The sequence below is a fragment of the Pristiophorus japonicus genome, chromosome 10 (genome assembly GCF_044704955.1).
Source record: "Pristiophorus japonicus isolate sPriJap1 chromosome 10, sPriJap1.hap1, whole genome shotgun sequence".
Lineage (NCBI taxonomy): Eukaryota > Metazoa > Chordata > Chondrichthyes > Pristiophoridae > Pristiophorus > Pristiophorus japonicus.
Genome location: NC_091986.1, coordinates 176,026,055 through 176,042,791, shown reverse-complemented (window position 1 = coordinate 176,042,791; position 16,737 = coordinate 176,026,055). Strand labels below are relative to the sequence as shown.

The window sequence follows — 16,737 nt, the reverse complement described above, 5'->3', positions numbered from 1 at the left end:
GAGGGGGTTATTGGGCTGGAGGAGGTTCCAGAGATAAGAAGGGACTAGGCCATGATTTAAACATGAGGATGAGAATTTTAAATTTGGCCGGGACTTATTGCAGGTCAGCGAGCAGAGAAGTGATGAGTGAATGGGACGTGGAGCAGCAGAGTCTGGATGAGCCAATGTTTATGCACGGTGGAGGATCGGAGGTAGGCACTGGAACAGTTGAATGAAGAGGTGACTAAGGCATGAATGGGCAACAGATAGGCTGAAGGGTGGAGATGGCCGAAGTTACGGAGGTGGAAGTAATTGGTCTTTTTGATTCACAGAAGTCAAAAGCTCAGCTTGGGGTCAAATACGATGCTGAGGTTGCAAATAGCTGTTCAGACTGAGGCAGTGGCTGCAGAAAGCAAAGGTATCTATGACAAGGGTACGGTGTATAAAGGGGAACGAAAAAGGACAATTTCGGTCTTCCCAATTTAAAAAAAATTCCTTCCTGGGATGTGGGCGTCGGTGGCATTTATTGTGTATCCCTAATTGCCATCGAGAAGATGGTAGTGAGCCGCCTTGAACCGTTGCAGACCGTGCAGTGAAGGTATAGCCAGTTAGGGAGTGAGTTCCAGGATTTTGATCCGGCGACAATGAAGGAATGGCACTATATTTCCAAGTCAGGATGGTGTGTAACTTGGAGGTAATCCCATGCATCTTTTGCCCTTGTCCCTCTAGGTGGTAGAGGTTTGGAGGTGCTGCCGAAGAAGCCTTGGAAAGTTGCTGCAGTGCATCTTGTAGATGGTACACACTGCAGCCATGCTGCACTGGTGGTGGAGGGAGTGAATGTTTAAGAGAGTGCATGGGGTGCCAATCAAGCGGGCTGCTTTGTCCTGGATAGTGTCGAGCTTCTTGAGTGTGGCTGGAACTGCACTCATCCAGGCAAATGGAAAATATTCCATCACACTTCTGACTTGTGCCTTGTAGGTGGTGTGAAGGCTTTGGGGAGTCAGGAAGTGAGACATTCTCCACCAAATATCCAGGCTCTGACCTCCTCTTCTGGCCACAGAATTTGTGTGGTTAGTTCAGTTAAATTCTGGTCAATGGTGATCCCCAGGATGTTGATAGTGGGGGATTCGGTGATGGTAATGCCGTTGAATGTCAGTCGACAATGGTTAGACTCTCTCTTGTTGGAGATAATCATTGCCTGGCACTTGTGTGGCGTGAAAGTTACTTGCCACTTATCAGTCCAAGCCTGAATGTGGTCCAGGTCTTACTGCATTGGGGCATGGACTGTTTCATTATCTGAGGAGTTACGAATGGCACTGATTGCTGCAATCATCAGCGAATATCCCCATATCTGTACTTAAGATGGCGGGAAGATCATTGATGAAGCAGCTGAAGATGGTTGGGCTTGGACACAGCCCTGAAAAAATCCTGCAGTGATGTCCTGGGGCTGAAATGATTGACCCCCAACAACCACAACCATCTGTCTTTGTGCTAGGTATCACTCCAGCCAGTGGAGAGCTTTCCTCCCGATTCCCATTGACTTCAATTTTACTAGGGTTCCTTGATGCCACTCTCGGTCAAATGCTGGCTTGATGTCAAGAGCAGTCATCTCACCTATAGAATTCAGCTTTTTTGTCCATGTTTGGACAAAAGCTGTAATGAGGTCTGGAACTGAGTGGCCCTGGTGGAATCCAAACTGAGCATCGGTGAGCAGGTTATTGGTCAGTAATTGTCACTTGATAGCATTGGCAATTCCACCTTCCATCACTTTGCTGATGATTGAGAGTGGACTGATGGGGCGGTAATTGACCGGATTGTATTTGTCCTGCTTTGTGTGGACGGAACAAACCTGGGCAGTTTTCCACATTGTCGGATAGATGCCAGTGTTGTAGCTGTACTGAACCAGCTTTGCTCGAGACGCGGCTAGTACTGGAGTGCAAGTCTTCAGCACGACAACCGGGATGTTGTCGGGGCCCATAGCATTTGCTGCATCCAGTGCACTCGGCCGTTTCTTGATATCACGTGGAGTGAATCGAATTGGCTGAAGACCGGCTTCTGTAATGGTGGGGACCTCAGGAGGAGGCCGATATAGATCATCCACTCGGCACTTCTAGCTGAAGATGGTTGCAAACGCTTCAGCCTTGTCTTTTGCACTAGCATGCTGGGCTCCGCCATCATTGAGGATGGGATGTTCATGGAGTCTCCTCCTCTAGTTAGTTGTTTAATTGTCCACCACCATTCACAACTGGATGTGGCAGAACTGCAGAGCTTTCATCTGATCTGTTGATTGTGGGATCGTTTAGTCTGGTCTATCGCATGCTGCTTTCACTGTTTGGCACGCATGTGGTCCTGTGTTGCAGCTTCCCAGGTTGGCACCTCATTTTTAGGTATGCCTAGTGCTGCTCCTGGCATGCTCTTCTGTACTCCTCATTGAACCAGCATTGGCCTCTGGCTTGAGGGTAATGGTAGAGTGAGGGATATGCCAGCCCATGAGATTACAGATCATGGTGGAGTACAACTCTGCTGCTGATGATGGCCCACAGTGCCTCGTAGATACCCAGCTTTGCGCTGCTAGATCTGTTCTGAATCTATCACATTTAGCACGGTGGTAGTGCCACACAACACGATGGAGGGTGTCCTCAGTGTGAAGACGGGTCTTCGTTTCCACAAGAACTGTGTGGCGGTCACTGCCACCAATGCTGTCATAGACAGATGCAGCAGGTAGATTGGTGAGGATGACATCAAGTAGGTTTTTCCCTCGTGTTGGTTCTCTCACCACCTGCACAGCCCTAGTCTGGCAGCTATGTCCTTCAGGACTTGGTCAGCTCGGTCAGTAGCCACTTTTGGTGATGGACAGTGAAGTCCCCCACCCAGAGTACATTCTGTGCCCTTGTTTGAATGTTTAAAATTTCCAGGGCCAGTCCCCTCCAATTCTATACTACTGTGTCTTCTCCTCTGTTGCGCATGGCCTGTCGGTGGGACAGGACATACCCAGGGGTGGCGATGGACGAGACTGAGACATTGCAAAGGGGATGGAGTATAAAAGCAGGGATGTCTTACTACAGCTATACAAGGTATTGGGAGGCCACACCTGGAATACTGCGTGCAGTTTTGGTTTCCATATTTAAGAAAGGATATACTTGCTTTGAAGGCAGTTCAGAGAAGGTTCATTAGGTTGACTCTGGGGATGAGGGGGTTGACTTATGAGGAAAGATTGAGTAGGTTGGGCCTCGACTCATTGGAATTCAGAAGAATGAGAGGTGATCTGATCGAAACGTATAAGATTATGAGGGGGCTTGACAAGGTGGACGGAGAGAGGATGTTTCCACTGATCGGGGAGATTAGAACTAGAGGGCACGATCTTAGAATAAGGGGCCACCCATTTAAAACAGAGATGAAAAGAAATTTCTTCTCTCAGAGGGTTGTATCTGTGGAATTCGCTGCCTCAGAGAGCTGTAGGAGCTGGGACATTGAATGAATTTAAGACAGAAATAGATAGTTTCTTAAACAATAAGGGGATAAGGGGTTATGGGAAGCGGGTGGGGAAGTGGAGCTGAGTCCATGATCAGATCAGCCATGATCTTATTGAATGGCGGAGCAGGCTCGAGGGGCCGTATGGCCTACTCCTGGTCCTAATTCTTATGTTGTTATTGGCTGAAAGGTATGATTCTGTGATTATGACTATGCCAGGCTGTTGCTTGACTGTGTGGCAGCTCTGCCAATTTTGACACAAGCCCCCAGATGTTAGTGAGGTGGACTTTGCAGGGTTGACTGGGCTGGGTATGTCATTGTCGTGTCTGAAGTCGGTACCAAGGACGATGCCGGGTGTTCTGCCCAGTTTTATTCTTATTATTGTTTTCTGTAGTGATTTGTTACAACTGAGTGGCTTGCGAGGCCATTTCATAGGGCAGTTAAAAGTCAACCACATTGCTGTGGGTCTTGAGTCACATTTAGGCCAGACCAGGTAAAGATGGCAGATTTCTTTCCCTAAATGACATTGACCAAATGGGTTTTTATGACAATCCAATAGCTTCATGGTCACCATTACTGATACTAGCTTTTTAATTCCAGATTTGTTTAATTAACTGAATTTAAATTCCCCAGCTGCTATGGTGGGATTTCAACTCACGTCTCTGGATCATTAGTCCAGGCCTCTGGAATACTAGTCCAAGAGCATTACTACTATGCTACCGTTCCTGTAAAGCAGATGTTAGCAGGGTTGGGGTAAAGGTCTACCACAAAGATATCTTGAGTAGGAATGTCCAAAATTATTGGCTTGGAATTTGCAGTCAGCAACGAAGCAAAAGCGTTTGCCGCTGGCCCCAAAGAAAGCTGCCCACAAAGATCTCATAATCTCTGTGGCAAGAAGCTTTCCTTTTTCAACGCACACATGGTTTCAGTCCAATATCGTGGGACTCCCTACTGCGATGCTGCTGTGACGTCTACAAGCTGTCTTAGTAGCCTATCACAATGCAGAATTCTCACAGACATTGACCCCGGTAGTGAAGAAGTTGCTTTTATTCAGACGTTTAAAAAAATGTTAGATAGCAAAACAAAAATTGGGGCTCTCTTACGGGGAAAAGGGAAACCTGAAATAAATATGAATAAACTTAAAAATACATTTTTTTTTGATAGTTTCTTAACAATTTAAATTTTTATCATAATGGAGAAATGTGACACTACAAAAAATTAAAATTCATTTTTCAGGGCCATAACATTTGTTTTGCAGTCACTACGCTGTTAAAATCCCAATTACACTTAATCCAACAAGGCCTAGCTTTTAATGGGATATTTAACAGCAATATTACCATGGAAAAGCCCAAGTTTTCAGCAGTTTACCTGATTGCCGGCTATGGGGGGGGGGGGGGGGGGGGCGGGGGCACGGCGGGCCATTGACAGCACAGTGTAGCCAGTGTTGGAGCAGTGAATGACTGATCGCAGCTTAAGGATTTCTGCGTTTGGAAACACATATGCTACATCCTGAAGTTGTGGTTAGTTTAAAGGGGTAATAAGAGCTGTTAGTTCGCCCACCACAAATTCCAGGCCATTGCTAATTTAAAAACTCAGGTTGTTTCAACTAAACCAAGACAAATGTAAATCAGAAACACTTCAATTTGATTTCACTGTGCACTAAATATTTTCAATCAATAATAAATATATATACAATTCACACTTAAGTGTTTAATGAAGCAAAATGTCCTGAAGTGCTTCACAGGGGTAGGGGGAAATAGAGAAGAATTTGAATACTGAACAGGAATTTGGAGACATTGGGAAAGTGATTCAAGTAAAAGAGGTAGGTTTTGAGGAAGCTTTTGAAGGTTAGGAGAGATGAATCATGGCAGAAGAATTTTGAAAGAGAATTCCAGATTGCAGGACCACAATGGCTGGAAGCTGTGCAACTGATGGAGTGCAACAGAAGTACACAGTTGTCCGTATTCAGAAGAGCAAAGTATGAAAGTTGGGATGTCAGCTGGAGCAGGTAGCAGGAGAGGATTGGGTGAGGCCAGGCAGGAATTGCTAAATGAGTGTGGAATTTTGAAATCAATGATTTGGGGATGAGGAGCCAATGGAAGTCTGTGAGAACAGGAGTGAAGAGTGGACACATTTCATTTTAAAAACAATTCAATTAATAAGAAGCAAAGCTTCAAATGTTATTTTCAAAAATGTCATATTATTTAATCCAAAACAACAGTCTTAAGTTATATAGACAATAAATCATGAACCTAAATGCTAAGCATGTTGAATTTAAATACTAGCTGTAGTTTTAACATTTTCTTTATCCATAATTATCTCTTTTCACATAAAAGCAGTTTCCACAGATACCACTAGGAGGAGCTAATTCTTTTTGAAAATCGTGTTCTGTCTCTGAAAAGCAGAAATACACAAGTTTGCTTTCCTAACAAGGCTGACCAGAAATGCTGGAAAGCAAACTAAAAAAATAAATGATATATAGATCAGATCAGTAAGTATCTGAAAGAAAAAAATAGCAATGTATTGTTTTTAACTTAACCAGCATTAACAGGATTTTGTTAAAAGTGTTACAATCAAAATATTAATCTATCTTTCTCTTTCACATGTTGTCCAAACTGCTGTTTACTTCTAGCATCTTCAGCTTTACTTTCCTACCTATCACATTTGTGAATACTTTGAACAGCTACAGTGCAAATATCATCTATTAGATACCCCCACGAAGCACTGCAGAGAAATATTTTAATTACTGGATTCTGAATATTGCACCATCACCGATATACAGTGCAATATACAGATATGAGGTAGCACCCAGTAAGTTAGTGCAGTAAATGTTTTACTTGTCACCTTAAGGAACCAGAAAGTTTTATAAGTTTAATTCAACTGAAATATGTATTTTCACAATTAGAAGCTGCAATTTCTCCATTGCCACCATTTTTACAGAAAGAAAATGTAGGTAAAATACAATAGACGAGCTGTTAGATGTAACAGGTTCTTTCTTCGTCCTTTCGTTTAAAAAAAAGTCTGTAACATTGTTCATTCATAATTTCAAAATAAAACTGCAGTGACTATAGAATTGAGGTGAAAACTATTTCATCTGTCTTTGCATTATCTACATTAAATAATTTAACTGCAAAACCCACGATCACAACAGAGCAATTTAAATAAAATAAATAATTACCACATCACGAAAGACAACAGCTCGTAAGCGGTTAATGTCCACATCTTGCAGTAATCGGTCAGGATCCTTAATTGGAGAAAGGTTACCAGTGACATTTTCAACTCCAGTCTGAAAAAATTGAGCATCTTATTAAAATACAGTTCACTCATACTATTTTCTCATTTCTATATATGACACTTAGGAAGTAATTTTGCAAGAGTGCTCCTTGCGCGAACCATCACTAGCACCAAGCACGAGTCATAAAATTGGGGTTAAAATGCACTGAACCTTCTCAGCTGCGCAGTTACCTCGAGTCTGCCGTGCACCAGGTGTTGCAGGCCGCGCAGTCCCGTTTGCGCGCTGGAGCCTGCTCTGGCACTCTTTTCAAATGCTCCCACAAGCTCATTCGTCAGGCACGCAGGAGCCAGCTTCGGCACCTGGTGTCAGACGCCACTTCAGTGCCTGCGTGCTGGAAGACGCTACAGGCCCGAGTCCCGAAAATGTGAACAGCTCCAGATGCCGATACTGTGCTGGGAGTCGAGGAGATACGCTTATAAAAAAGCGCCTGCATACTGGAACTCGCTACAGACCTGAGCCTCAGGAAGGAAGCGGATAAAAGAGAGTGGGGATCTGGGGAAAGAGAGAAGGGGCGGGGGGGGGGGGGGCGAGAGCGAGCGACTGGGGGGGAGGGGGCGAGAGCGAGCGACTGGGGGGGGCGCGAGAGCGAGCGACTGGGGGGGGCGCGAGAGCGAGCGACTGGGGGAGTTGGGGGCGCGAGAGCAAGTGACGGGGGGGGGGAGGGGGAGCGCGAGAGCAAGTGACGGGAGGGGGGAGGGGGAGCGCGAGAGTAAGTGACGGGGGGGGGGAGGGGGAGCGCTAGAGCGAGCGACTGAGTGGGGGGGGGGCGAGAGCGAGCAACTGGGGGGTGAGAGCAGGGGACCGGGGGGGGTGGGGGGAGGGGCGAGAGAGCAAGCGACTGGGGATGGGGGGCAGAGCAAGCGACTGAGGGTGGGGGGGTGTGGGGGCGCGAGAGCGAGCGACCGGCAGGGGGGGCGGGGGGGGGGGGAAGGAAAGAAGGAAAGAGAGAGAGAGAGAGAGAGAGAGAGAGAGAGAGAGAGAGAGAGAGAGAGAGAGTGAGAGAAAGAGAGAGAGAGAGAGAGCACGACCGGGAGAGAGAGTGAGCGAGCCACCGGGGGAGAAAGATGACATTATTGTGATTGCACACAATTATGTCATCTCCGACAAGGAGGAGAAAATGTTTAATGCCAGGTACTGCTCTAACAAGAATATAAAGGAAGACATAAGATGAATCACAGCAGGTGACTCCTGTGCAAACTCAAGGTGGCAACCAGTAGTCTATTTGTCCCCCATACCACCACAATAATGGTATATAGCTTGGGAAGACCTGAAGAGGATGAGGACTTTTCAAAGTGTAATAATGGAATGCAAATAGCCCATTCAAAGTGTGGCAATATGAATGACAAATGGTTTGTAGGTAGTGGCTTAAATGTTTGACAAATGTGCAGGGAACATTGCATATATATCCAACAACAATGGCAACTTGCATTTGTATAGCACCATTAACACATTTAAATTTGAAGACCAACTAGAAATTGGTTTCATCCTGATTGCATCTTGCATTTTTGGGGTCTTTTTTGTCATTTTCTTCAGCAGGACTCTAGCCATTTGCTCTAATGCTAATTAGTGATTCAAAGCTCTCAGAAATGCCCACATTCATCAATCTGGTGATTCTGTCTACTGTGCCTAAAGAAAATTCATATTAACATAGAAACATATTCGAATATATAGGGGTGTAAATTCATCTTGGTAACATCAATAGAAAAGAACTTGTTTCTCTCTATTGTGTAAACCAATTTTACCCCCATAAAGTCTATTGGTTTAAAAATATGGAGGAAAAGGAATAAATACGGAGAGAATAAACTGAAATTTGACATCAACTTACAGCAAGGTAACAAAGGACATTGTAGTCTCAACATGCTGCACCATGCAGTAGCAGATTTGGAGTCAACACTACCCCACACACTGAGTTCCTGACATTAGCTGTGCTTTTATGAGCAAGTGTCCAGTGATGACGTGCCATTTTACCAGCAAGAAGAAAAATTGAAGAGCAACCCTCTCCTCCTGGCTTCTCTTACATGCTGCCTACTGACCAGTTTTTGAGCAGCATTGATGTAAGCTTTGGATGATATCACCTGCTCACCCTCTTGGCTGAGGATAATGTCTCTGTACAGACACACAAAAAATGAAAAGTCTTTCTTACTGCTCAAAAGATAATAAACATACATATTATCTCAGAGAAAATACATTTAATTTTCTAGTATCACAATGTTTGCCTCACTTTCCCCAAGCCACTACTGTGATGCCACTGGGAGGACGTTGGGGTCTTCATTCATTTCAAACGTCCCAGAGTGGCTCTATTCACAGAATCACATAAATTTACAGCATTGAAGGAGGCCATTCAGCCCATGCAGGCCGAAAAAGAGCTATCAAGCCAAATACCACTTTTCAGTTCTTTGCCCATGGCCTTGTAGGTCACAGCACTTGAAGTGCATTTCCAAGTTCATTTTAAATGCTACGAGAGTTTCTGCCTCTACAACTCTTTCAGGCAGTGGGTTTCCAGACCCACACCACCCTCTGGGTGAAGAGATTTCCCTCTAAACCTCCTACCACTTTAAATCTACGCCCCCTGGTTGTTGACCCTCTGCTGAGGGAAATAGGTCTGTAATGTATTTAACTCTGTGTAACCTGCATGACACCTGACCACCAGAGGGCCCACCTGTTGGAGTCCCAAGGGATCCCAGCATCGCTTGGGAGCACAGTATATAAGCAGGCCACCCACGAGGTACCTGCACTCTGGAGTCTCATTAAAGGAGCTAAGGTCACACTTGCTCATTGTACACAGTTTCATCCTTTATTATGAGTATACCAATTGGCTACGAGGTAACGAATAACTGCGCGAAAATGGAAAGAACAGTCGGTATCCTGGAGAAGTTCTCAGAAGAGGACGATTGGGAGGTCTTCGTGGAGAGACTTGACCAATACTTCGTGGCCAACGAGCTGGAAGGTGACGAGAACGTTACCAAACGAAAGGTGATCCTCCTAACTGTCTGTGGGGCAACAACCTATGGCCTCATGAAGAATCTCCTGGCCCCAGCAAAACTGACAGAGAAATCCTCCGAAGAATTGTGCACGCTAGTCCTGGAGCACCTAAATCCTAAGGAAAGCATTTTGATGGCGAGGTATCGGTTCTATACGTGTCAACGATTGGAGGGCTCGGAAGTGGCCAGCTATGTCGCCGAACTAAGGCGCCTCGCAGGACATTGTGAGTTTGAGTGTTTCCTGGAACAAATGCTTAGAGACTTTTTTGTACTGGGCATTGGACACGAGACAATCCTTTGCAAACTGTTGACTGTACAAACTCCGAATCTAAGTAAAGCCATAACGATAGCCCAGGCATTTATGTCCACCAGCGACAACACCAAACAGATTTCGCAGAGTAAAGAAGTTTCGGTCAGTACTGTGCATAAAGTAATGTCGATCTCGAGCAGAAATGTACATGGCAGAACGTACAAGCCGGCTGCTGTGGCCCGACCTCAATTGACCCAGAGTCTGCCATCAATCGTTAATGCGAGGCAGTTAACACCTTGCTGCGGAGGTGATCATCGGCCCCATCAATGCCACTTTAAGCACTATGCGTGCAATGGTTGCAGAACAATGGGACACCTCCAACGAATGTGCAGGCAAGCTGCAAACAACCACGTTGCAGAGGAAGATCGATCCACTGTGGATCAGGCTGAATTGGAGACTCGTTCAGAGGATACAGAAGTGTACGGGGTACATACATTCACTACGAAACGTCCACCAATAATGTTGAAAGTTAAACTGAATGGTATTCCAGTATCTATGGAACTGGACACGGGGGCAAGTCAATCCATAATGAGTAAAAAGGCCTTCGACAGGCTGTGGGGCAAAAAGGCACACAGGCCCAAGTTCAGCCCCATTCACACCAAACTAAGAACTTACACCAAGGAACTAATCCCTGTAATTGGCAGTGCTGAAATCAAAGTCTCCTAAGACGGAGCAGTACACGAACTCCCGCTGTGGATTGTGCCAGGGGATGGCCCCACGTTGTTTGGCAGAAGCTGGCTGGGATAAATCTGCTAGAACTGGGATGATATCCGAGTGCTTTCGTCCGTCGACGACGCCTCATGTACCCAGGTTCTGAGCAAGTTCCCATCGTTGTTCGAGCCAGGCATTGGAAGCTTCTCGGGGGCGGAAGTGCAGATCCATTTGGTTCCCGGTACGCGACCCATCCACCACAAGGCACGGGCAGTACCGTACATGATGCGTGAAAAAGTGGAAATTGAGCTGGACAGGCTGCAACATGAAGGTATCATCGCACCGGTGGAATTCAACGACTGGGCCAGTCCGATTGTCCCAGTACCTAAAGGTGACGGCACAGTCAGAATTTGTGGGGACTATAAAGTAACGATTAACCATTTCTCGCTGCAGGGCCAGTACCCGCTACCCAAGGCAGGCGACCTATTTGCGACCCTGGCTGGTGGGAAGACGTTCACCAAGCTGGACCTGATCTCGGCCTACATGACACAGGAGTTGGAGGAGTCTTCGAAAGGCCTCACCTGCATCAACACACACAAAAGGTCTGTTTATCTACAACTGGTGCCCGTTCGGGATTCGGTCGGCCGCAGCAATCTTCCAGCGGAACATGGAGCCTGCTAAAGTTGGTTCCTTGTACATTGGTTTTCCAGGACGACATATTGGTTACAGGTCGGGACACCATGGAGCACTTGAAGAATCTGGAAAAGTTTCTTAGTCAGTTGGATTGCGTGGGACTCTGGTTGAAACACTCGAAATGTATTTTCCTGGCATAGGACGTCGAGTTCTCGGGATGAAGAATTGTAGCGGACAGCATCAGACCCACCGACGCCAAGACGGAGGCCATCAAGAACGCGTCGCGACCACCGAACTGGGTCGTTCCTGGGACTCCTTAACTATTTCGGTAATTTCCCACCTGGGTTAAGCACCCTGCTTAAACCCCTACATGTGCTACTGCGCATGGGGGAATTCACAAGAGGCTGCCTTTAAGAAAGCCAGAAATCTGTTGTGTTCAAACAAACTGCTTGTCCTGTATAATCCTTGTAAACGATTAGTGCTAGCTTGCGATGCGTTGTCATACGGGGTCGGGTGTGTGTTACAACAGGCTAATGAATCAGGGATTTTGCAGCCGGTCGCTTATACGTTCAGGAGTTTGTCAAAGGCCGAAAGGGCCTACAGCATGATTGAAAAAGGGGCTCTAGCCTGCATCTACGGGGTGAAAAAAATGCACCAGTACTTATTTGGCCTCAAGTTTGAGCTTGAAACTGACCACAAGCCGCTCATGTCGCTGTTCTCTGAGAACAAAGGGATTAATACCAATGCCTCTGCCCGCATCCAAAAATGGACGCTCACGCTGTCGGCATTTAACTATGTAATCTGCCACAGACCAGGCATAGAGAACTGCGCAGATGCTCTCAATCTGCTGCCATTGCCCACCACCGGGGTGGAAATGGCACAGCCAGCGGACTTGCGCATGGTAATGGATGCATTCGAGAACGAGAAGTCCCCCCATTACGGTCCGCCAGATCAGGACCTGGACCAGCCAGGATCCTTTACTGTCTTTAGTAGAAAACTGTGTTCTCCATGGGAGCTGGTCCAGTGTCCCAGCGGCGGACTGTCTATTGTGGGCCAATCGCGTGGTCTTGTCCAAGAAAGGCAGAGATACATTCATATGTGAACTGCACAGTACCCACCCAGGCATCGTAATAATGAAAGCCATAGCCAGATCCCATTTGTGGTGGCCCAGCATCGACTCAGATTTAGAGTCATGCGTGCGCCAGTACAACACTTGCTCTCAGCTGAGCAATGCACCCAGAGAGGCACCACTAAGTTTGTGGTCGTGGCCCTCCAAACCGTGGTCTAGGATCCACGTAGACTCTGCGGACCCATTTCTAGGCAAAATGTTTTTGGTTGTTGTGGATGCTTACTCAAAATGGATTGAATGTGCAATAATGTCAGTAAGCACGTCCACAGCCACCATCAAAAGCCTACGAACCATGTTTACCACGCACGGTTTGCCTGATGTCCTAGTCAGCGACAATGGGCCGTGCTTCACCAGTGCTGAATTCAAGGAATTCATGACCCGCAACGGGATCAAACACATCACATCTGCTGCATTCAAGCCCGCATCCAACGGCCAGGCAGAACAGGCAATTCAGACCATCAAGCAAAGCTTGAAACTTGTGTCGGAAGGCTCCCTACAGACCCCGCTGTCCCGAGTGCTACTCAGCTACCGCACCAGACCTCACTCACTCACCGGGGATCTCCCAGTCAAGCTGCTCATGAAAAGGGCGCTCAAAACAAGGCTCTCTCTTGTCCACCCTGATCTCCATGATCACGTGGAGGGCAAGCGGCATAAAAAAAGTGTGTACCATGACTGCGCAAATTTGTCACGCGATATTGAGATCAATGATCCCATGTTTGTGCTCAATTATGGACATGGTCCAAAATGGCTCGCTGACATGGTTACAGCCAAAGAGGGGAGTAGAGTGCTTCAGGTCAAAATGGCCAATGGACAAACGCACAGAAAACATTTGGACCAAATCAAATTGCGGTTCACCAACAGCTACGAATAACCCGAAGAGGACACCACCAACTTTGACCCTCCAACACACACCCAAGTGGCAACTGACATCATGGTTGACCACGATGCCGAACTCATCATCCCCAGCAGCCCGGCTGCCCAACAGCCCAGTGAAGAACTAACCAACCCACCCACACCCGCATTTGTACTAAGACGATCGACAAGGGAGCGTAAAACCCCAGATCGTCTCACCTTGTAAATAAGTGTACTGTTGACTTCACAGGGGAGTGATGTAATGTATTTAACCCTGTGTAACCTGCATGACACCTGACCACCAGAGGGCCCACCTGTTGGGAGTCCCAAGGGATCCCAGCATCCCTTGGGAGCATAGTATATAAGCAGGCCACCCACGAGGTCCCTGCACTCTGGAGTATTATTAACGGAGCTAAGGTCACACTTGCTCATTGTACACAGTACTCAGTTTCATCCTTTATTATGAGTGTACCAAGGTCCTTCCTATCCACTCTATCTAGGCCCCTCATAATTTTATACACCTCAATTAGGTCTCCTCTCAGCCTCCTCTGTTCCAAAGAAAACAACCCCAGCCTATCCAATCTTTCCTCGTTGCTAAAATTCTCCAGTCCAGGCAACATCCTCGTAAATCTCCTCTGTACCCTCTCTAGTGCAATCACATCTTTTCTGTAATGCGGTGACCTGAACTGCACACAGTACTCTAGCTGTGGCCTAACTAGTTTTTTTATACAGTTCAAGCATAACCTCCCTGCTCTTGTATTCTATGCCTCGGCTAACAAAGGCAAGCATTCCGTATACCTTCTTAACCACCTGGCCTGCTATCTTCAGGTATCTGTAGACACGCCCTCCAAGGTCCCTCTGTTCCTCTACATTTCTCAGTATACTACCATTTAATATGTATTCCCTTGTCTTGTTAGCCCTTCCCAAATGCATTACCTCACACTTCTCCAGATTAAATTCCATTTACCACTGTTCAGCCCACCTGATCAATTAATTCATACCTTCCTGCAGCCTACAGCTTTCTTCTTCATTATCGACCACATAGCCGATTTTAATATTATCTGCAAAGTTCTTAATCATACCCCCTATATTCAAGTCTAAATCATTGATATTCCTCATTCATTTCGATGAAGAGCAGCACTTCACTCTCGTTTAGGATCTAATTTGAAGAAATGTGCACACGAATCATTCTCTACTGGCTGAATATGCAACAGTAATTGAACAACAAGTTTGCACTGCTATATGTACCATTGTACACTGAATCAGAAATGTATTTGCCTGATGAGGAATATAACTTTTTACATTCCTGTAATTATGTAATAATCAATTAAAGAGTGGTTATAAATATTTATTAGTAGCCACTGATATGCTTACAGTATGCCACTGAATGTTTAGAAGTGGGTTCTCTTTTATGAATCTTTACATGGTGAGTTCCCCATTAGCCAGGTTATCTGAAGATGAAAAAATAGCCAGCCTGTGCTTTGTGCACTGCCTAGTGGCCAACTCAAGGTAGTGTTGACAGAAACATTGAGAAATAGTCACTTGCTCACCTCGTTGAACAGTCTAATATGTGATGTCGAAACACCTAAAGTTAAGTTAGACAATATGCAAAATTGGAAGGGGAAGAAATTAAAGTATACAGAATTTGTTATACTGCTACTAACACACTATTAAATTTAATTTAATGAAATGGTGTAATTTGTAGACCACAATGGAGTTTTTTTGGACCCATATCAAAAACTGTAAGTCAGCTTTTTGAGACTAAATGAAGAAATAGAACATTCTGTCTTATGTTGCATTACCTTGGCTGCATTGGATCCTGTTATGTTCTGAAGATTCTCTTGGACCTTTTTGCTAGCTAGTGAAGTCTTTGTCATCCTGTCCCTTTGTCTCTGGCGACATTCCAGGCAATTTCTCACAGAAACACAACAAACTGTAAGAGCATAGTCGGGAAAAGTTATTTGTACAATAACTTTTCTTCTCAAATTTACAGCTTTAACTTTAAAACCTACAAAATAAAATACATCACTTTTTGTGCCATGCGCGCACATGCAACTGGAGCTTCAAAATTCCGAGGGTTCTAAAATCTCAAAACTAAAAACAAAGCTCGACAGTAACGGCTGTCCGAAGGACCTATTTATAACATTTCTGACACCAAGGCGCCCAAGTACTGATTAGCACGGACAAGGAAAGAATTCTGATACACAAAGTTGAAGATCCAGAAACCGGAATGGAATTAAGTGTCTCCGCATCCTGCCAAGAGAAACATTTTCAATCATTACATGTGCATAGATTCATACAGAAGTGAAACATTGATTTGAAAATTTGAAAGCTTGCCTTCCATCTCTTTTCCTCTAGCATAACCTCCCTGCTCTTATAGTCTATGCCTTGGCTAATAACGGAAAGTATCCTGTACTCCTTCAGGATGCACAAGGTAGTTCCTGTTACCTGATATGGGGTTGCATTCAGACTGAATTAGTTAACATTACAACTAATTCAGAATATGTTGTTTAGCTCCATCAGATGAAGAATGTCTACATTTTTTTTAAAAATATGGCTGTAGCATTAAGTGTCAGTCTGTCTCAGTGGTAGCACTCTCACCTCTGAGTCAGAAGTTGTGGGTGCAAGTCTCACTCCAGAATTTGAGTACAGAATCTAGCCTGACAATTCAGTGCAATCCTGAGGAAATGCTACATTGCCAGAGATGCCATCTTTCTGATGAGACACTAGACTGAGTCAATCTATCTGTTCAAGTAAACATAAGAGATTCTATGGCACTTCGGTGAGGTACCAAAGCAATACCCTGCCAAGAATTCAAGCTATTAAGTAGAATGGGCTAGAAATTCGCCAGCTTTGCACCCGTTTTACCGCCAGGATGAAGCGATTATGTTTTTTTTGGCGATAAACGAGTCGTACATTTTGCACCCTGGCAAAAAACTTGGCAGTGATTTAGTGCCAGCGCTAAAAGTTATCGCCCGCCTGATTTTTTTTTTTTAAAGCGTTTTTATGACGTCAATCGGCGTGCAATGCTGCGTTATCGTCGCGGGCGGTAAATTCAGCCAAGTCGACCGCCCGAAAAAAAGACAGACCCAGGTCGGACTCAGGGGGCATCCGGCGCCATCTTGAAAACCGAGCACAAGTTCAGTGCAGAAAAGAATTTGGAGAAGGAAAGCTGCATTTTATACAATGAAGATTTATGTGAGTTAAGTTTGTTTTAAAGGACTTTTAAAAAATATAGGGCTATACTATGTCAGCGTCGAGCTGGAAGGAGGATTATTGGTGAGCATTTTGAGCGTAATTGAAGAACTTGCAGATACATAGGGAGGAGGCCTTACCCCCCACGAGTTTACAGGGAACAGCGCTCATATCTGCAGCTCTCTGAGGCACAGTGCATTTGAAGAAAAGAGGTGGTCACAGAGATATGCCAGCTCATAAA

The 16,737-nt window shown here is 45.5% G+C and overlaps 1 protein-coding gene across 1 annotated transcript in view; it reads right to left on the bottom strand.

Annotated features, from left to right (window-relative positions):
• nbeaa (neurobeachin a) overlaps positions 1–16,737 on the bottom strand; it is a 1,211,357-nt gene that overhangs the window by 730,471 nt on the left and 464,149 nt on the right. Inside the window, exons 27-28 of the mRNA XM_070892347.1 lie at positions 15,104–15,234; positions 6,629–6,736 (exon numbers count right to left, since the gene is read on the bottom strand). Of these exons, the coding sequence (XP_070748448.1) occupies positions 6,629–6,736; positions 15,104–15,234 (239 nt within the window). The remainder of the gene's footprint in view (positions 1–6,628; positions 6,737–15,103; positions 15,235–16,737) is intronic.